Below are 18,023 nucleotides of genomic sequence, written 5' to 3' on the forward strand. Positions count from 1 at the left end.
TGATAGGACCAGAACAAATAGAAGTTGTTATACTAAATAGAACGTTAAAATTCATAGAGTTCAGGATAAAACATGTATTAAATTCGTTAACATTTAAAGTTGATTCTCCTCACAACTTTATCTACAGTAGGTACCTTTCAAATCCCTTTCGCTTTGCAGCAAAGTGCTCCTACTTATGGTGATAAAATTTACTACAATTGTCACAGATAGTCAAATTTGGATAATCTCTATAAATTGTGATGAAGCGTGATGAATTGGTTACGGTAATCACACCGACACTGCCGAGACTGTCATCTCCGGTGCGTCCGTGAAAGGTTTGTGATTTTGATACACGTTCTGCTTGGATCTAGGAACCTGCTGCTTGGCATCCTTGGCAAGGGGCTCGAATACCCATCCACCCTGGCCGTCGAATTCAAGGATGTGGGTATGGAATTTCCTACGTAGTTGAAGAAACAGTTAAAATCTGATCATGTTTTATGTCACAACCCATGGTAACCACCAAGCCTGTTTATAGCCCGATAAGAGCCGTTTTTGCAATATGAGGCTGATATACGGTTTTAATTTTTTATATTTGCCTTATATCAGCATTATATTGCATGATGGTTGTTTGGGAATTATGCTTACCACAAAGTTGGTCTATGAGTGATAGTAAGGAGTGTGATTCCCATTGAAATAGCTGTTTCGTAGATGGAACTTTCGACGTCAATCGAAACAGCGCTGGTACATTCATCCAGAAGGGCGTAATGGGGCCTAGAAATAGAGGAATAATGTATTTAAATCTAAATCGTATAGTTTCGTTCAAAGCAGGAAATAATTAACCTAACAATAAAACAATTTTTGAATATTAATATATCGTATACAATGATATGTAAACATAAAAACGCGTAACAACCAAATGCGAGTCTCTTTTTCTTTAACAGATTTAGGTAATCACCCAAGTAAACAGCTAATGTGCAATATAATAATCGTATATCAGCCATATATTGCAAAAAGGGTGGTTAGTTGGGCATTTGATTACCTATCACTGATCATATTCGTGATATTCATCATGAAATTGAGACAACATTCTCATTTATTCAGTCACCCCACAATTGTGGGTTGGCTGTATGTAACAATTGTGGATCGGTCAGTTTTGCATGGTAATCAAATGGAAATGGAAATTTTGGGTGACTGTATTTTATTGCTAACACATTCACACTAAACGTGCGATAACTGAAAAAAATCTATTTTACTATTTTCAAAATTCCAGCATACCGTAGACAAATATTGAGGTTATCCACTGTCAACTTATTGTTGTCATTGAGAAGGGTGGAAGACAGATGCGATGCTTTAAAAAAAAAAATTAAAATTCGCTTTCAGTTAACGGATGTTTAACGTGTGATATGCTGACACCATACAAAAGTCAATCATAGTAGATAAATGATACAATTTAATAAATTTCTGATAAAAAAAAACTTAAATATATCTTTTCAGTTATTATTTAACTGTTTTATGATGCTATCAATTTAAAAGAGGCAATTATATTTCGTTAGCTTAACAGAAATGTTTATATGAGTGTGTTAATAAACCAATCATGATTATTCGGGAATAACGAAATACCAATAAAAATTACAATATATCAAAAAGAACAAAATAGGTTGTATTTAGACATATATAACTCATTAGCTAAACATGTTGATATTGCACACTTAGATTTTTTCGCCGAGATGGGCACCACCGAGCAGCTCGGCATTTTATTTTGCTGGATCTCAGTGAAAAACTTGCCGAGATTCAGCTAACAAACGGAAATTTTGCCGAGATCTCAGCTAACAAACATATTTTTTGCTGAATTTCCAGCAAAATAAAATGCCGAGCTGCTCGGTGGTGCCCATCTCGGCAAAAAAATCTAAGTGTGTGGTTCTTATCTTTCATGTAGTCAATTATTTTAATGTTCATACTCAATCGGTATCAATCGATGAGCATGATCCTACCTACCATCTCTATTACGAAATTGATTGATTCAGTCATGTTAAAATTTGCTCGCTACACACTTATCCAGTCAGTCATTTTTACCGAGTTTTTGAATTGCGAAACTGCTCGGTAAAATTAAAAAAAAAAATCTGAGAAAAAGTCAAAGATGCGAAAATGTGTTACGAAAATTTACAGACTTACTTCTGTTAACCCCGTTTAATGATGAAAAATAAAATTTGTCGATTTTATCGAATCTTTACGAATAACGGTCATTTGAATTTTAACCGAGTTTTTCAGTAATTCAAAAACCCAGTAAAAAATACTGACTCCTGTAAAAAAAAATCTAAGTGTGTACACCTTATTTGGTGATTCGCGAGAATTATAATTTTTCAGCACACAGAAAGAATGTGCCTTTTTTCAAAAAATTACGGTGATTAGGAACGTAATGAAAGTATGCCGCGAATAGACTTGGATGACAGACTATGAGCACGAGCATTATTTGTATAATAATTATGAGCACTATACAAAAACTATACAAGTGTGACCATGGATGTGCTTGGAATGAAATTGAATTTATTATACAAATAATGGTCATGTTCATGGTTTATCATGCGAGTATATCCGCGGTATTAGTTCACTCGTTAAATTACTCATTCTGAAGAGGAATGAAATATCTGTTGCACCTAAAAATATGTTGATAAATATTTTGGAAAATATGGGGTGTCTAATCTGCCCTAGGTATTCATAATGCCTCTAGTTGCTGCTTCCAAGTAATTTCAGTGATATTAAATAAATAAATACCAGATCGGGGGTGAATTGAATCACTTAACCGTATTATTTTCTCCCTATAGTGGTTTTGGCAATCACGGGAACTACCTGAATATCCTTCACAACAAATCTACAACCGATACATACAAACCACACTCCCGCAACTCAAAAGAACTTTGAACACCTTCTCATAATGTGCTGCCTATGAAGGATTTAGGCATCTTCATAATTGAACGTCGACGTCGGACACTGAACCAGTGGAAACTCCTGGTCTCACAGGTAAATAAACAAATTTCAGATGTCCCGCCGAAGCCAAACAATATTGATTTTAACACCCGGCGTGATGGTTAGCATCCATACCTCTCACGCCAAAGCCACGAGTTCACCCCCCGGACAAGTCACGAATGAACCAAGAGCGTTAAAGTGACCATAATTTAAAAAAAAAACACCCATCATAACAATTTCTTTTGCCGCAAGTGATTCACGGGCTGAAAGCATTTCACGGCTCTTAAACTCATTGGATGAGCACCACTGCTCTAACATCTTGTGGACCACTTATTAGGTGAGGAATGCATGAACCAGTTAACATTTGGGTGTAAACGCCCAGTAGGTGCAGCCTTGGAAATCTTTGGAAATAACGCCCTTTTTCAAATAGTAGTTTACTTTGATAAATAGTACACGAGCAACACAAAAATGGGAAATGCAAATTTCTAAGTTGATCGAAGCTCACTCTAAAAGCCAAACTAAAAGCCTCACTATTGACATTTACACTCACCTAGCGTGTTTGTCATTGAAAAAGGAGGCACAAACAGCACACAAGTTCTATAAAAGTTTAAATAACCTTTATATAATTGGATTTGGCTGTAAATAAGTTTACCTGTCATAATTGCATGAATATGTGTTACTTGGAGGATTTACGCACAGCTGTCCCAAAGTCATATTTAAGAAGAAATAATAGTTTACGCAAAACAATTGCGAAAAAATAAGAATATTCAATAACGAATCAAAACAAAACAATACCGAATCAATTATCACTTATGTAAAGCAAAAGTACAAAACATAATCAATGAATCATGATTTAAGTTAAACATTATAGAATATAAAAAGCTGAACACAAACCACATGAACAGTTTTAAAGGGATCCCCCTTTGTAGATAATAATGCATCAAAATCATCTATGAAATTAATGTGGACACCAGGGGAGAGGAGACCACCTCTAAACCGTTCATTTGCTAAATGGATAGCCCCTAAGAAGACATCATTATTATAAGCATTATCTTACTTGTGATAGAAAAGCCTAGCCATGGCCATTCGTTGTTTTTCGCCTCCAGAGAGGGTATCCTTCCAATCTCGAATTTCGTCAAAACTATCCCTAAAAAAAAATCCAAATTGTGTTAGCAATCCAAACATTTCCACATCGCTTTAGTTTTCATACCTGTCAATAATATGCTCTAGTGACACCATTCGCATGATTTCTCTCAGCTGGCATTCGGTGATGTTTTTACTCAACATTTCCTTACGCGTGTCTGGGTAGATGATTTGGTCCCGCAGACTTCCACACGACATGTATGGTCGTTGCGGGATGTAGAACATGCATGGTTTACCCTGTGATCGCTTAGGAATGCGCAGTGTACCACCGTAAATCGGCCACAATCCACTCAGGATGCGGAATAAGCTTGACTTGCCACAACCATTTGGTCCCGTAATGAGTAAATGCATTCCCGGTGCTATGGTCAGCGTTAAACTGGACACCACAATGTCACAGTTTGGTGTTACTACAGGAACATTATCCAGCGATATTGTCATGTCACCTTCATTCTCACTACACATAATTGTTCCTTTGGCTACAGGCTGCCCATTTTTGAATTCAAGTATCCCTCCATCATTCCGATCCCCAGTTACTACTGTTTTCTGGTATATACCATGCGATACATCATCAAACACCTCAAACATGCCAGCGACGCGGCTTGTGTAACCAGCAAGGGCTACAATTTCCTTATACGATGACATAAGACGTTCAATTGCATCGGCGCCACTCAGCAATAGATTTCTAGCTGTCGTAAAGTACTGCGTCCTTTCGCTGACTCCAAATTCTGATTCAGCCTTGGTCTTACTATGTTTGCCACTCGGAAGACTGTTAACAGTTAAAATTGGTAAGGAAACCATCACCATTCCAGTACCGGACCAGACATATTTCATAAAGAATTGCTCCAACATTATGAACCAGAGTTTTTGTGTGAAGATGTTGTTCATCTGAGTCACTAGCCTTGAATATGCATCCTGAAGCTGAGCGTGTTCCACCTGTAAGTAATAAACGATAGATGGTAAATTAATATTCACATCAACAATCCAGGAACGGATTCCAAGATACCAACCATGTGACCACCGTAAAAGGCAATCTCCTCAGCATTCGTGATGATCTTTGAATGCACATGTCGCAGATATCCATTGCGGTTCGCCTCTTCCGAAACGAGCTGCCCGAATTTGGGTGACACTATTCGCAGAATGTGCGCCGTTGTCCCTATCACAATTGTAGCCAACGCCGGACCCATCACAATATTCGCTTGCATTTTCCGTGACGAACGCGCCATAGCAATGCCAATCAACATCAGATCGAAGCATGGTTTCGTCAGGTGGCTGTACAGGTGAGCGACCGAGCTCGAGAAGGTCGAAATGTCGTCGGTTAATCGATGATCGGCATTCTCGATCCTGCCGTCCAGGTTCGATACTTTGTAGTACGTTTGGTTCTTGAAGTACATATCGTAGGCATGATTCACCAAGCGAGTTCTGCAAAAATAGGAATACATAATGTGGAGAGTGAGTACTACATGCGCAAATAAAATCAATAATGATATAATAATATGGTGCTAATTATGCTACCATCCATTACACCGCTATGAACACAGGTTGTAAAATGTGTAAATAAGATAACAGTGTGAGTTGTAGCTTTGTACATATTTATCCACTAAGTGGCTGGGTCTGATAGAACTTGCGAATCGGTTTTGAGTTGGGCTAGAGAACCGCACACAGTACAGACGAGTAAACACATAACTCTGTGTGTTTGCACGTTCAAAAGGAGAGAGACGTACAGTGTGTGTTAGCTATGAGCCGGTGCTTATACTTATGTGCGCACATGTAAAATGTGCTGAATATGTAATCGGTATTTTCTGAATTTGTATAAAAATACAACATGTTTATAAATAATGTATGCAGGGTGCCAGAACCTTTCAAACCTCTGTCTTCAAGTTTAATGTTTTTTCTAGTCGTATTAAAATTCAGATCCAAAAAAATAGATTTTTTTTAGGTTACGAACTCATGTTGCTCGATATCTGAAGTTTGTTTTCACCAGACTGTGACCGATTTTTAAAATTCGAAGTCTAACATAATTTTTAATTTTTCCTGCTTCGGAAAATGTTGAGCATTTCGATTTTGTATACCAAAAATTTATAAAAGTATCATTACCTAGCAATAATAATCCTTTTAATTTTGTCCATATAACTCTTAACGATTAGTATTTAGACCCCGACAATTAAGCAAAGCAAAATGATAAAACATCTTTAGCATCCCTAATTTATTAAAATCTTCAATAAACGTATAATCGTTATGCGCTTTTGTTGCATGAGAAGGATTTTAATATTCTACAATTTGGTGAACGTTCAATACTTAAAGATTTTTTTATTTCATCGAAGACATTCCCAATTCCTCATCTCATCTCATCTGTTTATCTTTAGCAACAGATTCTTAAGAAAGTTTTAGAGTCAATGGAGTTTCATGGAAGAGAAAAAAACAAAGTTACAAATTGGATTTAAAGACCAAAATATTTTAAAATTTTAAAATCTAAATAATAATTCTCAATCCTTTAACAAAAACCAAGAATTTTGATGATTTTCGTTGTGTGTAATTATCAAGAAAAAATATTGTTGCATTTTTTACGAGTTAACTGAAATAATGAGTCTAACTTCAATCTGATTCGGAAACTGTAAAAAAGATGACAAAATCTAGTTAAAATAAAAATTTAAACTTTTTTTAGATACATGAAATCTAAAAAAAAAAAAATTGCGGCTGAGTTAGTGGATACACCTATGTCTTCGGATACTGATTGTTGCCATCTTGGATTCCAATATGACGTCGGACACCAAGTTTTAGCTTCTACACGTTGGTCTTGTTCCAAATTACCTATAGGGTATCTGCCAGTTTGTCAGAATCTCATAGCCACCATATTGAATCCCAAATTGGCGTCTGACATTGATTGTTGACTTGTACACCTTTAAATTCCGTTATAATTGCTTATCTTTTTGACAACAACACCGAGTGGTGTTGAGTACTTGGCACTGATGAAGTTTGCAAGTAGTAGACGAAATACGCGTATCTGTCAAAATATAAGCAATTATAACGGAATTTAAAGGAAATAAACCAACACACTCAAAGCTCTTCATAAAGAGATTCCGTTAAGAGGTTCGACAAATTTAAAAGATTGACTTGTACACGTCAACCTTGTTACAAAAATACCCATATTGTGGGGTATCGGAGGGGCACGCACTTCTCGGTTTGAGTGCGTGTTATTTAAAATACAGGTATTGGAAGATTAAGTGTGTTTTTTAACCGATTTGAGTATGAATATTTTAATGCCTGGTTTTGAAAGTAGGTGCATAGGTAAAAAGTGAGGTTACGGGACGCCACTGACTTTAAGTAGTATTGCCGATAATCAACAAATAATTTACGATAATAAGTGTATTGGAAGGTATTTAAATAGTAATGAAAGTTATTAAACATCTATTGTTTTGGCAGTAATAAGAGTATTCAGTTAATTGAATCGTGTATTAAAAATAATGAACGAGAAGATTAAGTAATAAGACTTAAAGTAAATGGAAAGCTCGTTGCGTTGCACTTTGAGGATTCTAGGAACAAAAAGGATTAAAATTTGATGCAGCTGAAATCTCAAATATGTTAAAGAACATTTCCAACTCAAAACGGAAAAAAATGTATTTATTTACTTTGCTACCCAAGGTGACATTTTCCATTAAAAAAATTATTAAATTTTCCGGCCTTAGTTTTTGTATTATATATATATTTTTTTTGGTAAAAAGTGTTTTTTCCTAAGTTCACCCTTTTTCAAGTTTTTGCGAAAATTGAAAATTATATATTACAATTATTTTCGACCTCTTCCGAATGTTATTTACGACGCCCAGCTACAAAAAAAAATTTCATGATTGCATATTGCTCATTTTGCACTAAAGTAGACTTATGCGCTGGAAATAAAAATAGTAAAAATAAATTAAATTCAAATACAATTCAAATCAAATATATAACATTTTATTCAAGATTATCATATCGAGATGCTAGCGGTGATTCACCTTTGAATTTTTTTTTTCTGACCTGAGCGAAAATATTTTAGAGGGATTGCAAAATTTGTTATATTATATAACATAAAAAATCATCCTCAGGCACGGAGACTGTTAGAATCACCGGTTTTGTTTTAGATTCAGCCAAAGAAAAACATGTTGATGTTGTTCTATATACTAATAATGACACTAATTGGTTGTAAAGATTTTAACTTATTAAGCATCTTAATCCACAAAAAATAAATTAGGCAAATTCTTTCCCCAAAAAAATAAATCTGGACAAGTCTCGACCTCTTAACCACCATCATCACCATTGTTTGCACAGGTTCATATTTAGGGGTTTTTCATATAACTGGAGGGTGACCTATCTGAAATTAATCTCTTTTTCAAAATGAAGCACCCTAATGTCCAACCGCTTACATAAATATGGATTGGATTAGACAGCAATGGGTATTTTTTGAGTAAATACCTTAGTGTCATGTTGTCAAAAACGTGATCTTGCTATAGTACATTGGTATTAACCAATGCTTCGCTAATGAGTGTATCAGATCCCTACGACATTAAACCTTATTGATTGGTTCTAAAAGAATCATGAGAATGTACCGCTTACTGCCTTTCACAGCTGCAATGACTACCTCCGGTAGTTACAAACAAACTAAACATTCTTGACCCACTTTTATATCGACGTTGATCCTTCGTTGCACAACAAGTTGAGCCTATGCTCACCTTTAATCGTGCTCTCGGTGTTGATATACCCCTGCCAAACAGCAAGCAATGTTTATTCTTAAGTTCACCTAAAGTCCGAATCCGTTCCGAACCAGGTGCAATCTTAGAATTTAGCATGGTTTCCAATATCCAAGGCCACGCGACGATGCTTGCTGAGGCAAAGTCAATGTACTAAGCTAAATACCTACTACCGAGTAAGCACCGTAAGCAGAGGTCTACAGATTTCTACAATGACAAACCACTTCCAAAGTGCACCCGTTCAAGACGGCCACGGTAGAATCTTTTATAAATAACGTGAAACCAGTTTTCTGATTGAATTATTGAGGTACTCAATTACAGCACATGCTCTTCTAATGGCTCGGTATGGTTATGGATTGAGTTTTCTGCTAAGTAAACGATCAGTACAAGGTCTCAAAGTAGTGGTGGTTCAGCGCAAGCATATCGTGCCTGCAGAGGTAGAATTATCTAGCTGGTATGATCAATTCCACTATATGGCTGGAAGGCACGATTATTCATATACAAACACAAATAAGGTTCTTGTAGATTAGTGAGATTTGTGATACATTAGAATGGATTCACTGCATTGATTTAATCTAGCGTAAAAGTATAAATTAATCTGATTATGTTGCTATTATCTACTGTACTTGATCCATGCAAAAGTGAAACATGAAAGTACAAATTCTAGCGTTGTTCTGAAAAGTAAAATCATGATGAAAGTAATTCTACTGACAGTAAAAATCCATACAAGCCTTTTGTTCCCAGTTTATCATTTACTAAAGGCCTAAAGGTTTGACTTTTGACACAGTTCTTGGACAGGGGTTTTCAAACGTTTTTATTTCAAGCGCGCAATCAGATAAGCAAATCCTGGTACCTGGTAGGTTTATTTGGAAAAAAGGTTTATTTGGAAAAAAATTTCAAGATTCTGGGACCTACAAGGATTTGTGATTTTCACCATTTTAAAGATTTTTTAGTTACCAGAATAGATGAGAATATCAAATCAATAGCAAATTTGAATTTTAAAATTCGGTAACAGAACATATATAATTGCTGTTAGTTTAATTTATATAAAAGGTGCAATATCAAAAATAACATTAATTAATCTATGGGACCATAATTGAGGTAAAAATCTTGAATCGTAAATATTATTCTTATTTCTGGCTTGGGAACAGTTTTAAGGCTCTCGAACGTTGAAATCGGTAAGGATGCAGAGTAAAATAAGATCTATGTCCGAGTAGACGATAATATCAAATCAATAGCAAGTTATGCTATTAACATTGGGGAACAGAACAGAAAAACTAGGGGAGCATAATTGAGTAAAAGCAAAGTCAGTTGTTGCCATATCTAAAGAATAGAGAAAAAAAATCATAGCAAAACGATATCACATTTTGCTGTTATATCTTAACAAACTATCATCAGATTATAATTAGTTCTTGAATTCATGTTACCAAAATATCTTGTACACACTTAGAAAAATACATGTAATTTAGGTGCTTCGAGTGACATATAGGAGCATCAAATTTGACATAAATTTGAATCATAACAAAATACATCCGGCTACATAGGAATTCTCAATTCTGCGCGTTCGGATGTGAAGTGATGTTTTCGTTATTCCTAATATTGTTTGCTCAATAAATTGAAAACATTTGTATCAGTTGACTTGTGTTCCATATAAAGTATGAATAACATTGACAAAACCTGCTGTTCTGTTAATTTAGATGCCAAAATACAACATTGAATGCACAATCACTGCTTTATCTTAACACTTAGAAATAGTCGCGGAATATAGCTTAATCAAACGTACTTTTCGTCGAGCAACGAACTTTTCAGTCTCGAAGCACTTAATACTATATGCGTCTCATTTTTATGTCAAAGATGGATTCCGTCACGTGTAAAATTAGTTATTTCTAAGTGTGTATCTTATAAGAAAATCAAACCCCTAGCGAGGTAGATCGTTGCCTTCATCTATAAACATCAGAATTTGTGAGTATACCTCGGATGTGGACTTAAGATGCCTCCGGACACACACATCTAGCAATAGTAGGTTTAATTGGTTTGGTGAGGATTCGATTGCTATATATTGATTTGGTGAAATCATGTCATCATTATTACTATAAACACTTAGAAAAATTGATGTAAATTTAAATGCTCTGAGACTGACATATACGACCGTCAATTTCGACATAAAATTGAGCCATAATAAATTTGAATTTCAGCTCATTCGAACTTTTCAGTCTCTGAGCACTTAATTTTACATTACATGTGTGTTTACCCTTTATGTCAAAGATGGATTCCGTCACGTGTAAGATTTCTAAGACAACTGTTGCTGTCTTTCTGAATATAGGCATGAGATGACTCATTACATTTACTAGCCTTTAAAAGGAAACACATGTCTAAAAGATGTAAAATTGCAGGTTTTTGAAAAATCATCAAAGTCAGTAAAATTGAGTACAGTAACTGAAGTTTACGTCACGACATGTAAAAATATGTCGTCAGTTTTTGGTTCGAGTAAATTTAAGAAAGGATGTTAATTTAGGTCAATTAAGCCGTTCATGAAATTTTTAAGTGTGTGTGTGTGTGTTTTTTTTTTCTAGCTGCAGTAATTTAAAGGAATGTGCCTTACGCTGCAACAATTAATTCTGCGAGCCAAATCTAAAATCACATTTAAACTACATTTGTGATATCTTCGGTAATTTTCATCGGATTTCCGATTTTTATCTTGTTGGAAAGGATATTAGATCTCCTTTATTATGGTTTATTTGGTCATGTCACATGGTGGTTGGTCGTATTGTTAATTGCGTTTTTTGATCGTCAATGTTTATTGTGTCGGTTGAAAAGCCGTTTTATCAAGTTAAAATTGATTGATTTCTCCTTGAACATTTTCCCCTGAAAGTTAATAAAATTATCTTGTAGAATGCTACGCAGTATTATGTTTAGTTCCACTACCGAATGAGTATTAGCATTTGAAAAAAGTAAAGAAATTGAAAATAAAAATCTGTATTTTACGGTGCAATGACAAAAACAGGTAGCATGACCAACGTATTCATGAAAAGTTAAGGAAAAAACGTTTGTAACGGTATAAAAACATTAGAAAGCGGATAAATAGAATCCAACAAACAACATTTAGAAAAAAGTGTCATGTTCATTTTCAATTTGAAACTCGAAGAGTTAATGACCTATATTAAATGTTAAGTTAAAAAAATATATTTTATTTAAATTACCAAATTTTACCAAATATTTCAAATTTCAAAAAAACAGCATTGTGCAAACTAGTAGAAGCTTGCTGGAGCACTAAGCGCTGCGCGGAGTACAATTTAGAAACCACTGTTCTAGCAAAACACTTATCATCTTAACGAGGAAGTTAGACTCACCTAAACGCCAGTGCGAGTTTGTTCTCGAGGTATCGAATCATGGAGTTGATGAACGTTGCCGGTATCGCTATGCCGAACCATTTCAGAAGCATAAGCACAAAATTTTTTACATCTTTTCTCACAATATACTTGACAATGGCGCCCTCCATTGCGGCTACATAAATGCTCAGGAAGGTTCGTGATATGAGGCACGTGGTGTGAACTACCAGCAGACCCGTCTCCTCGCACAAAACTCGTGGCACCATAATCTGGATCAACTTCTTCAACTGAAGAATGAACTCTAGGTTAAGGCCAGGCTGTTTTTTCCGTCTTAGTTTCTTCTCGATGATTATCTTCTCGATTTTTTCCTCGGGATCTTCGATGTTTGCCTTGGTAAGGTTGTTGTTCTCATTTCTACTAAGACCATTATCACATTTAGTTTCTATTGTACTTTTACTACGATCTAGTTGTTGCTTGATAAATGGGTAGGATAATTTCACGCAATAGGCCAACAGTGCTGTGCTAACCAAGCCTCCTGACACAAGCTCTTTGGAGTAACCCAGCTCCTCGAGTTTGTCGAAGGACTTTTTGGCAAACTTTGATATGACAGTCGGCATTTTGATCAACTGTTACTTCCGGTTCTGCACAACTATTGCACACCCGACACGCAGACTGGAAGAATGATTGCTGCTCTCCGTTCAACCCATCCTAGATGACTGCAGCTCAGTCCATCTGAAAGTGAAAAAACAAATGAAGAGGAAAATTACTGCCTCTGAGAGTATGTACACAGCCTCAAGCTTAAAATTGAAGTGAAGGATGTTGAGGTTCTTTTTTTTTGCGTTATACCTATGTGTTTTTTGTAGGAAGTGAGCAGAACATACTTTTTTATTTTTATTGCTCCTGAGTAGATCTTTACCTTCTATGACTGAAGTGAATGTTTGGCTTTGTGTGTCTGATGGTGTCTATAATTTGTTTTGTCGGTCTTATATACTAGACAGTGGCAGTGAAAAAGTATGGCAGTAATTACATGGATCGAATGATAAATTCTTTCATCAGATGAGCAAAATTATCGATACATGCTGGTAATAAAAGCAATCTTATGTGAAACCTCTTCTTCTGTTTGGCCTTATAACACCCCTACTGGGACTTTCCACCGGCCCTCAACTTAGTCTTCTAAGCGCACTTCCACAGTTGAGAGCTTTCTAGGCCTGTACCATTTTTGCATTAGTATTATTGTGTAGCAAATACAATCATACTCTATACCCAGGGAAATAGAGAAATTATACATCCCTAAAACTTCCTAGACCGGACCGGGATTCGAACCTAGCATTGTCTTGCTATATAGCTACGCCTTTACTGACTGAGCTAAGGGAGGTCCAATGTGTAACCTCTATGAGACAAAAAAGTTAGAATAATAAGAGACGAACCCGAGCGCATCACGGGGAAGTATGAATGAAAAAAGAGTGACCAAGAACATTTTTCGAGACGTCAATTCATGGCCATGCAATGAATAAACGTAAAGTCGCGTAGTTCACATACATTACGCGCAATGTCTACGTCAGTAAGAAGATTGGCTAGCAGAAACAATGGTCTGCATAGACAACCTGCAAAACATAGCATGATTCGGTGTGAGTGACGATGGAAGATTGATTGAAGTCTCATTACGCAGCAATTATATGTGGTGATTGGAAAATAGGTATCTCAAGGTGGCAAAAATGTACCTAATCTTCATCGTTGTGTTAAATAAAAACATGAATTGCAGATTCAAACATTTAAAGGTTTTGCGAGTCAAGTGATTAGGTATTAATCATTTTTAAATACTGTACCTCCCGCAAGCCGTAAAAATAACGCAACTGTTCATATAGCAAATCGTAGGAAGAGCAAACCTCAAGATGGTTCGAATCCCATCCTCCATCAAGAGTTTTATAATACTGCAAAGATTTGCTCTAACTGAAAGTTGACCATGATTATCATATAAACATCAACAAACGAAGGATATACTTAATGAGAACTATGTACATTATGGTAGTTCAATGTATCGATTTTGCTCCACCCCAGTCAACTGATTGACACTCTCCGAAAATTTGATCTCATTTACATACAAACTCGTACTGCACTGACCCTTTGAAAATTATATGGGAATTAATATAAGAAAAATTAACATTTGTGCTGATCATCCTAGCCCTTCGCCATAATGATATACGCAAATGTTAACAATATGCACTTATATGATATTTCCCCAGCTAAAACTTTCCTGCAGACCACTTTTTAAATGATCGTCAGAATAAATAGTTCAATAAAAAAGTGTCTTCAGCTAATTTTACAGAAGTGCAGAAGTCAAAAACTTTTTAGTATTTCCTATATAAAATTCAAGTGCCAATGCAGTACAAGTTCACATCCAAATGAGCTCAAATTTTGGAGAATAATCAGGACCTAATTTGGAATCAATTGATTGGGGTGTAGTAAAATGTTATGCATAATATGTTAGGCTTACGGATATGGATAATGCTTATTTGGTACTGTTTGACTGAAAGTTGATGTGATTTAGAAAAGGCTTTTCAGTCTCGACAAAATTAAAATGTTAAGATTGTGTTTTGACTTAAAACCCATTTCCATCGCACATACGGTAGCACAGTGTGCCAAAAATGCAACTGGGTTAAACAAAAATACCTATACCCTGAACAATTCACGTTGTCATCTCACGGCAGAGATCGTCTATGCGACAATAGCTCCTAGTACGTAAATAATTGCATGATCCTTTGTACTGGAGGCGAACCAGCCCCAGGCTGAATGCCTCCTTAATAAAGAAAACCTAACCTGCATGATCCTTTTAGTATTAGTACAAGACTAATGGTACAAGACACTGAAGAAGTCTGCATTTTGTACACGAAATATGCAAATCTGTCAAGGATAAGCAAATAAGGTAGTAGAATTATATGGAAACTAATAATCTCTTTCATTATACAGGTATTCCACTAAGACGCCACATTCATCAGGAAAAAGTGTTGTTTTTGATTCATTACTATTGTCTTGTGTCAAGAATATGCATGGAAGCTTTACTTTATGCGATACGTTCAACCGTTGGTTTATAAAAGGGAAAACGGTTAAATTGCCTATGGTTTTCATTTTACCCTCAGTTCCCCTAGCTATTAAAAGAAGCATTTTCGAGGCTCGATGAAGTTCCTCATTAAAATGAAAATCATCTACATACAGTGTCTACTGTTGGTCATAATACCGCGGGACGCGTATTATCCCAGGTCACGTTCATCAACCATGAAAAGTCACGCCACATGGTTCTGTATTAGCATCGAAAAATCCGGATAATTTTTTTTTATCAAAATCTCCACTAAGTGTTGCAATACCATGGATGACATATCCTGATATTTTTATATGCTGTTATAGAATAATATGAAAGAAAAAATAAATCAGTTATAACTTGCTAAAACGGTTTATCTCAACTTGACATGAAATCAATAACCATAAAATAATTTATCAATCAAATCCCTATGTGACATGACCAATTAATTCATAAGTAAAGGAAACTAATACTAATCCATTCCAATGAGATCAAAGCATCAGAAAAGGGATGAAAATTTCCGAAGATGATACAACAAATTTAATTATCTAATATTGGAAAACTTTATTTTTGTTTAGAGCTCAAAGAGTTATTTCCGTCTACTATTTATTTATTGGGATATGAAACAAAATAATATGCAACATTATCGGAAATACCAAAATCATACTTTGGGTGGAAATATGTTTAATTATCCACGAAATTACAGGATTATCGCATTGCTTTGAAAGCTTCAAAGATTATAATTAAACTTTTATTCTTAATACATAAGTTCACAGTAATTTTAATCTAATTTCTTGGCTTGGTTCAGTCGCATAATAAGGAAAACAAAGAGTTACTAGTTCGCATCGTTTCGGTGCAATGTATTTTGTCTTCTTCTTAGGATAATAGTGATTGTTAGGTTGTTCACAAATATTATTCTATAGTTATCTACTTAAAACTAAATTGACAGGATTTGGATCCAAATTACTTTCTTCAAGTCCTTTGAGTCCCACTAGTAATGGCAACTCTTTCAACATGCTTTCAAATTCTTTATATATTCAATTTGCCATCTTTAGAAAGCTTAGCTAATCGTATCTGGTGAGTAGTAAATATATGATGCTTAATAGAGTATCGGATACTGAATACGAACTTCTGGAAAGATAACCAGTTACATGATTGTGTTTTAATAGAGAATAAGAGAACATTAAACTTTGTTTTCATTTACTCCCACTTATAAAGTACCGATTGTACATACATGGATTAAGAAAATAAGGTCATTTTGAGTTTCACCAACTGACACAAATCTCAATTTGTAGAGTATTGTTCGGTTAATACTACTAATTACAAACTGTTTGTGTATGACTTCGGATTGTCCAAAAATTGTTTGCCAACTATCTACAAAGAGGCTATTTGTTTACGAACCCAGTGCGCGGTCAAGAAAATTTCGAGAGTCTGTGAGATTTCACGGTCAAGCCTCACAGGTTTCTCGCTAATTGCAGTTAATAATTCTCTAAATTTGAGGGGTCTTTCTTAACTCAATCAGTACAAGCACAGCAAGACCATGCTGGAGTTAGTAGGTTCGATTCCCGGTTAAGAAATTACCCGAGTTGTAAAGTTTCTCGACTACCCTTGACATAGACTATTATTGTTTTTGCCATTCAATTATACGAGCAAAAAGGTGAAGGCTATGAAAACAATCACTTATCAACTCTGTTGAGGTACTCAAAGAATATAATATCAAGGGTAGGCATGAAGTTCCAGTTGGGATGTAATAGCCAAAGAAGAAGAATTCTCTAATTTGATCCACCGTTGCTGTACTGCTATACCCATACATATTCACCAACTGGTACGGCTTCGATTAATGTCTCCTTGAGCAAATCATACTGAAAGTTCAGGCACGGCAAAAGACAGTCGAAAATAAACTTTTGCATTTATGGGTAGAAAAAAATATCGGTAAAGGAGAGGTACAAGTACTTTTGACAATGACCCACATCTCGATGCAGTTGTAGTGACTGAACGAGGCATATTCACCATCACTGGCCAGTCAGTTTATTATGGCAGAGCAGCATGCTTGAACTTGGTACACACGGAAAGATGTTGTGTTCAATTATTGTTGTTGTTGCTATACATATGTACTTTCGGCCCATCACCGATACGTATTTACATGCAACATATGCGAATGAACTTTGGTCCGACAGGAAAACGGTGATAAACAAGGAAAAGAAAAGTTAAGGTCAGGTCAGATCAGGTCGAGTCAGTGGCACATAACAAGGTACAAAAAGGAAGCATAATGATGATGGCTGTGATCATGACCTTGTTATTACGGGAGGATAAGGATTGTATTTTTACATTTTGCTTCAATAAAAATAAATATACTATGCAGCACAATAATATTTAAATCTATGACAACCTACAATGCAATAAATTAAAAATTAGTGCCAAACTATTCTTCTTAGATTTGCATTCGTTTGGTTGCAACAATTTTACTATACTGGTCTTTGAAAAATTATGGTTTACTAAATATATGCTCCACTATCTCTCCATTGCTGGTGAAACTGTTGAATTTATTATAGAGAACCAATATTTTCGAATAGATTTCGTTGTTTGTTAAATATTGATCATATCTGTTCACAAACATGTGGTTTCTTTATGTCCTTTAACCATTATGGAGCATTTAAAGATTTGTAGTAGTAAAACTTCTCAAGAACTGTAAATAAGTTTGTGGACTTTTGTCCCATTATTGAATCGAACTTTATTTCAACACTCTTCTGAAAAATTGTTCTAGCTACGAATAAACTGAAAAATCATTAAAACTCTGTAAGAGCCTTGAGTTAT

At 35.3% G+C, this 18,023-nt stretch overlaps 1 protein-coding gene across 1 annotated transcript in view; it reads right to left on the reverse strand.

Annotated features, from left to right (window-relative positions):
- The window catches only part of ABCD (ATP binding cassette subfamily D), a 51,337-nt gene continuing 33,314 nt past the window's right edge, over positions 1 to 18,023 (reverse strand). The window contains exons 2-7 of the mRNA XM_065236045.1: positions 12,155 to 12,865; positions 5,094 to 5,505; positions 4,154 to 5,019; positions 4,001 to 4,090; positions 625 to 750; positions 1 to 436 (exon numbers count right to left, since the gene is read on the reverse strand). Of these exons, the coding sequence (XP_065092117.1) occupies positions 268 to 436; positions 625 to 750; positions 4,001 to 4,090; positions 4,154 to 5,019; positions 5,094 to 5,505; positions 12,155 to 12,750 (2,259 nt within the window). The 5' untranslated portion in view covers positions 12,751 to 12,865 and the 3' untranslated portion in view covers positions 1 to 267. The remainder of the gene's footprint in view (positions 437 to 624; positions 751 to 4,000; positions 4,091 to 4,153; positions 5,020 to 5,093; positions 5,506 to 12,154; positions 12,866 to 18,023) is intronic.

The sequence above is a fragment of the Ochlerotatus camptorhynchus genome, unplaced genomic scaffold (genome assembly GCF_037179485.1).
Source record: "Ochlerotatus camptorhynchus isolate MF236.1 unplaced genomic scaffold, CSIRO-AGI_Acam_v1.1 ptg000521l, whole genome shotgun sequence".
In the NCBI taxonomy this organism is placed as follows: Eukaryota; Metazoa; Arthropoda; class Insecta; order Diptera; family Culicidae; genus Ochlerotatus; species Ochlerotatus camptorhynchus.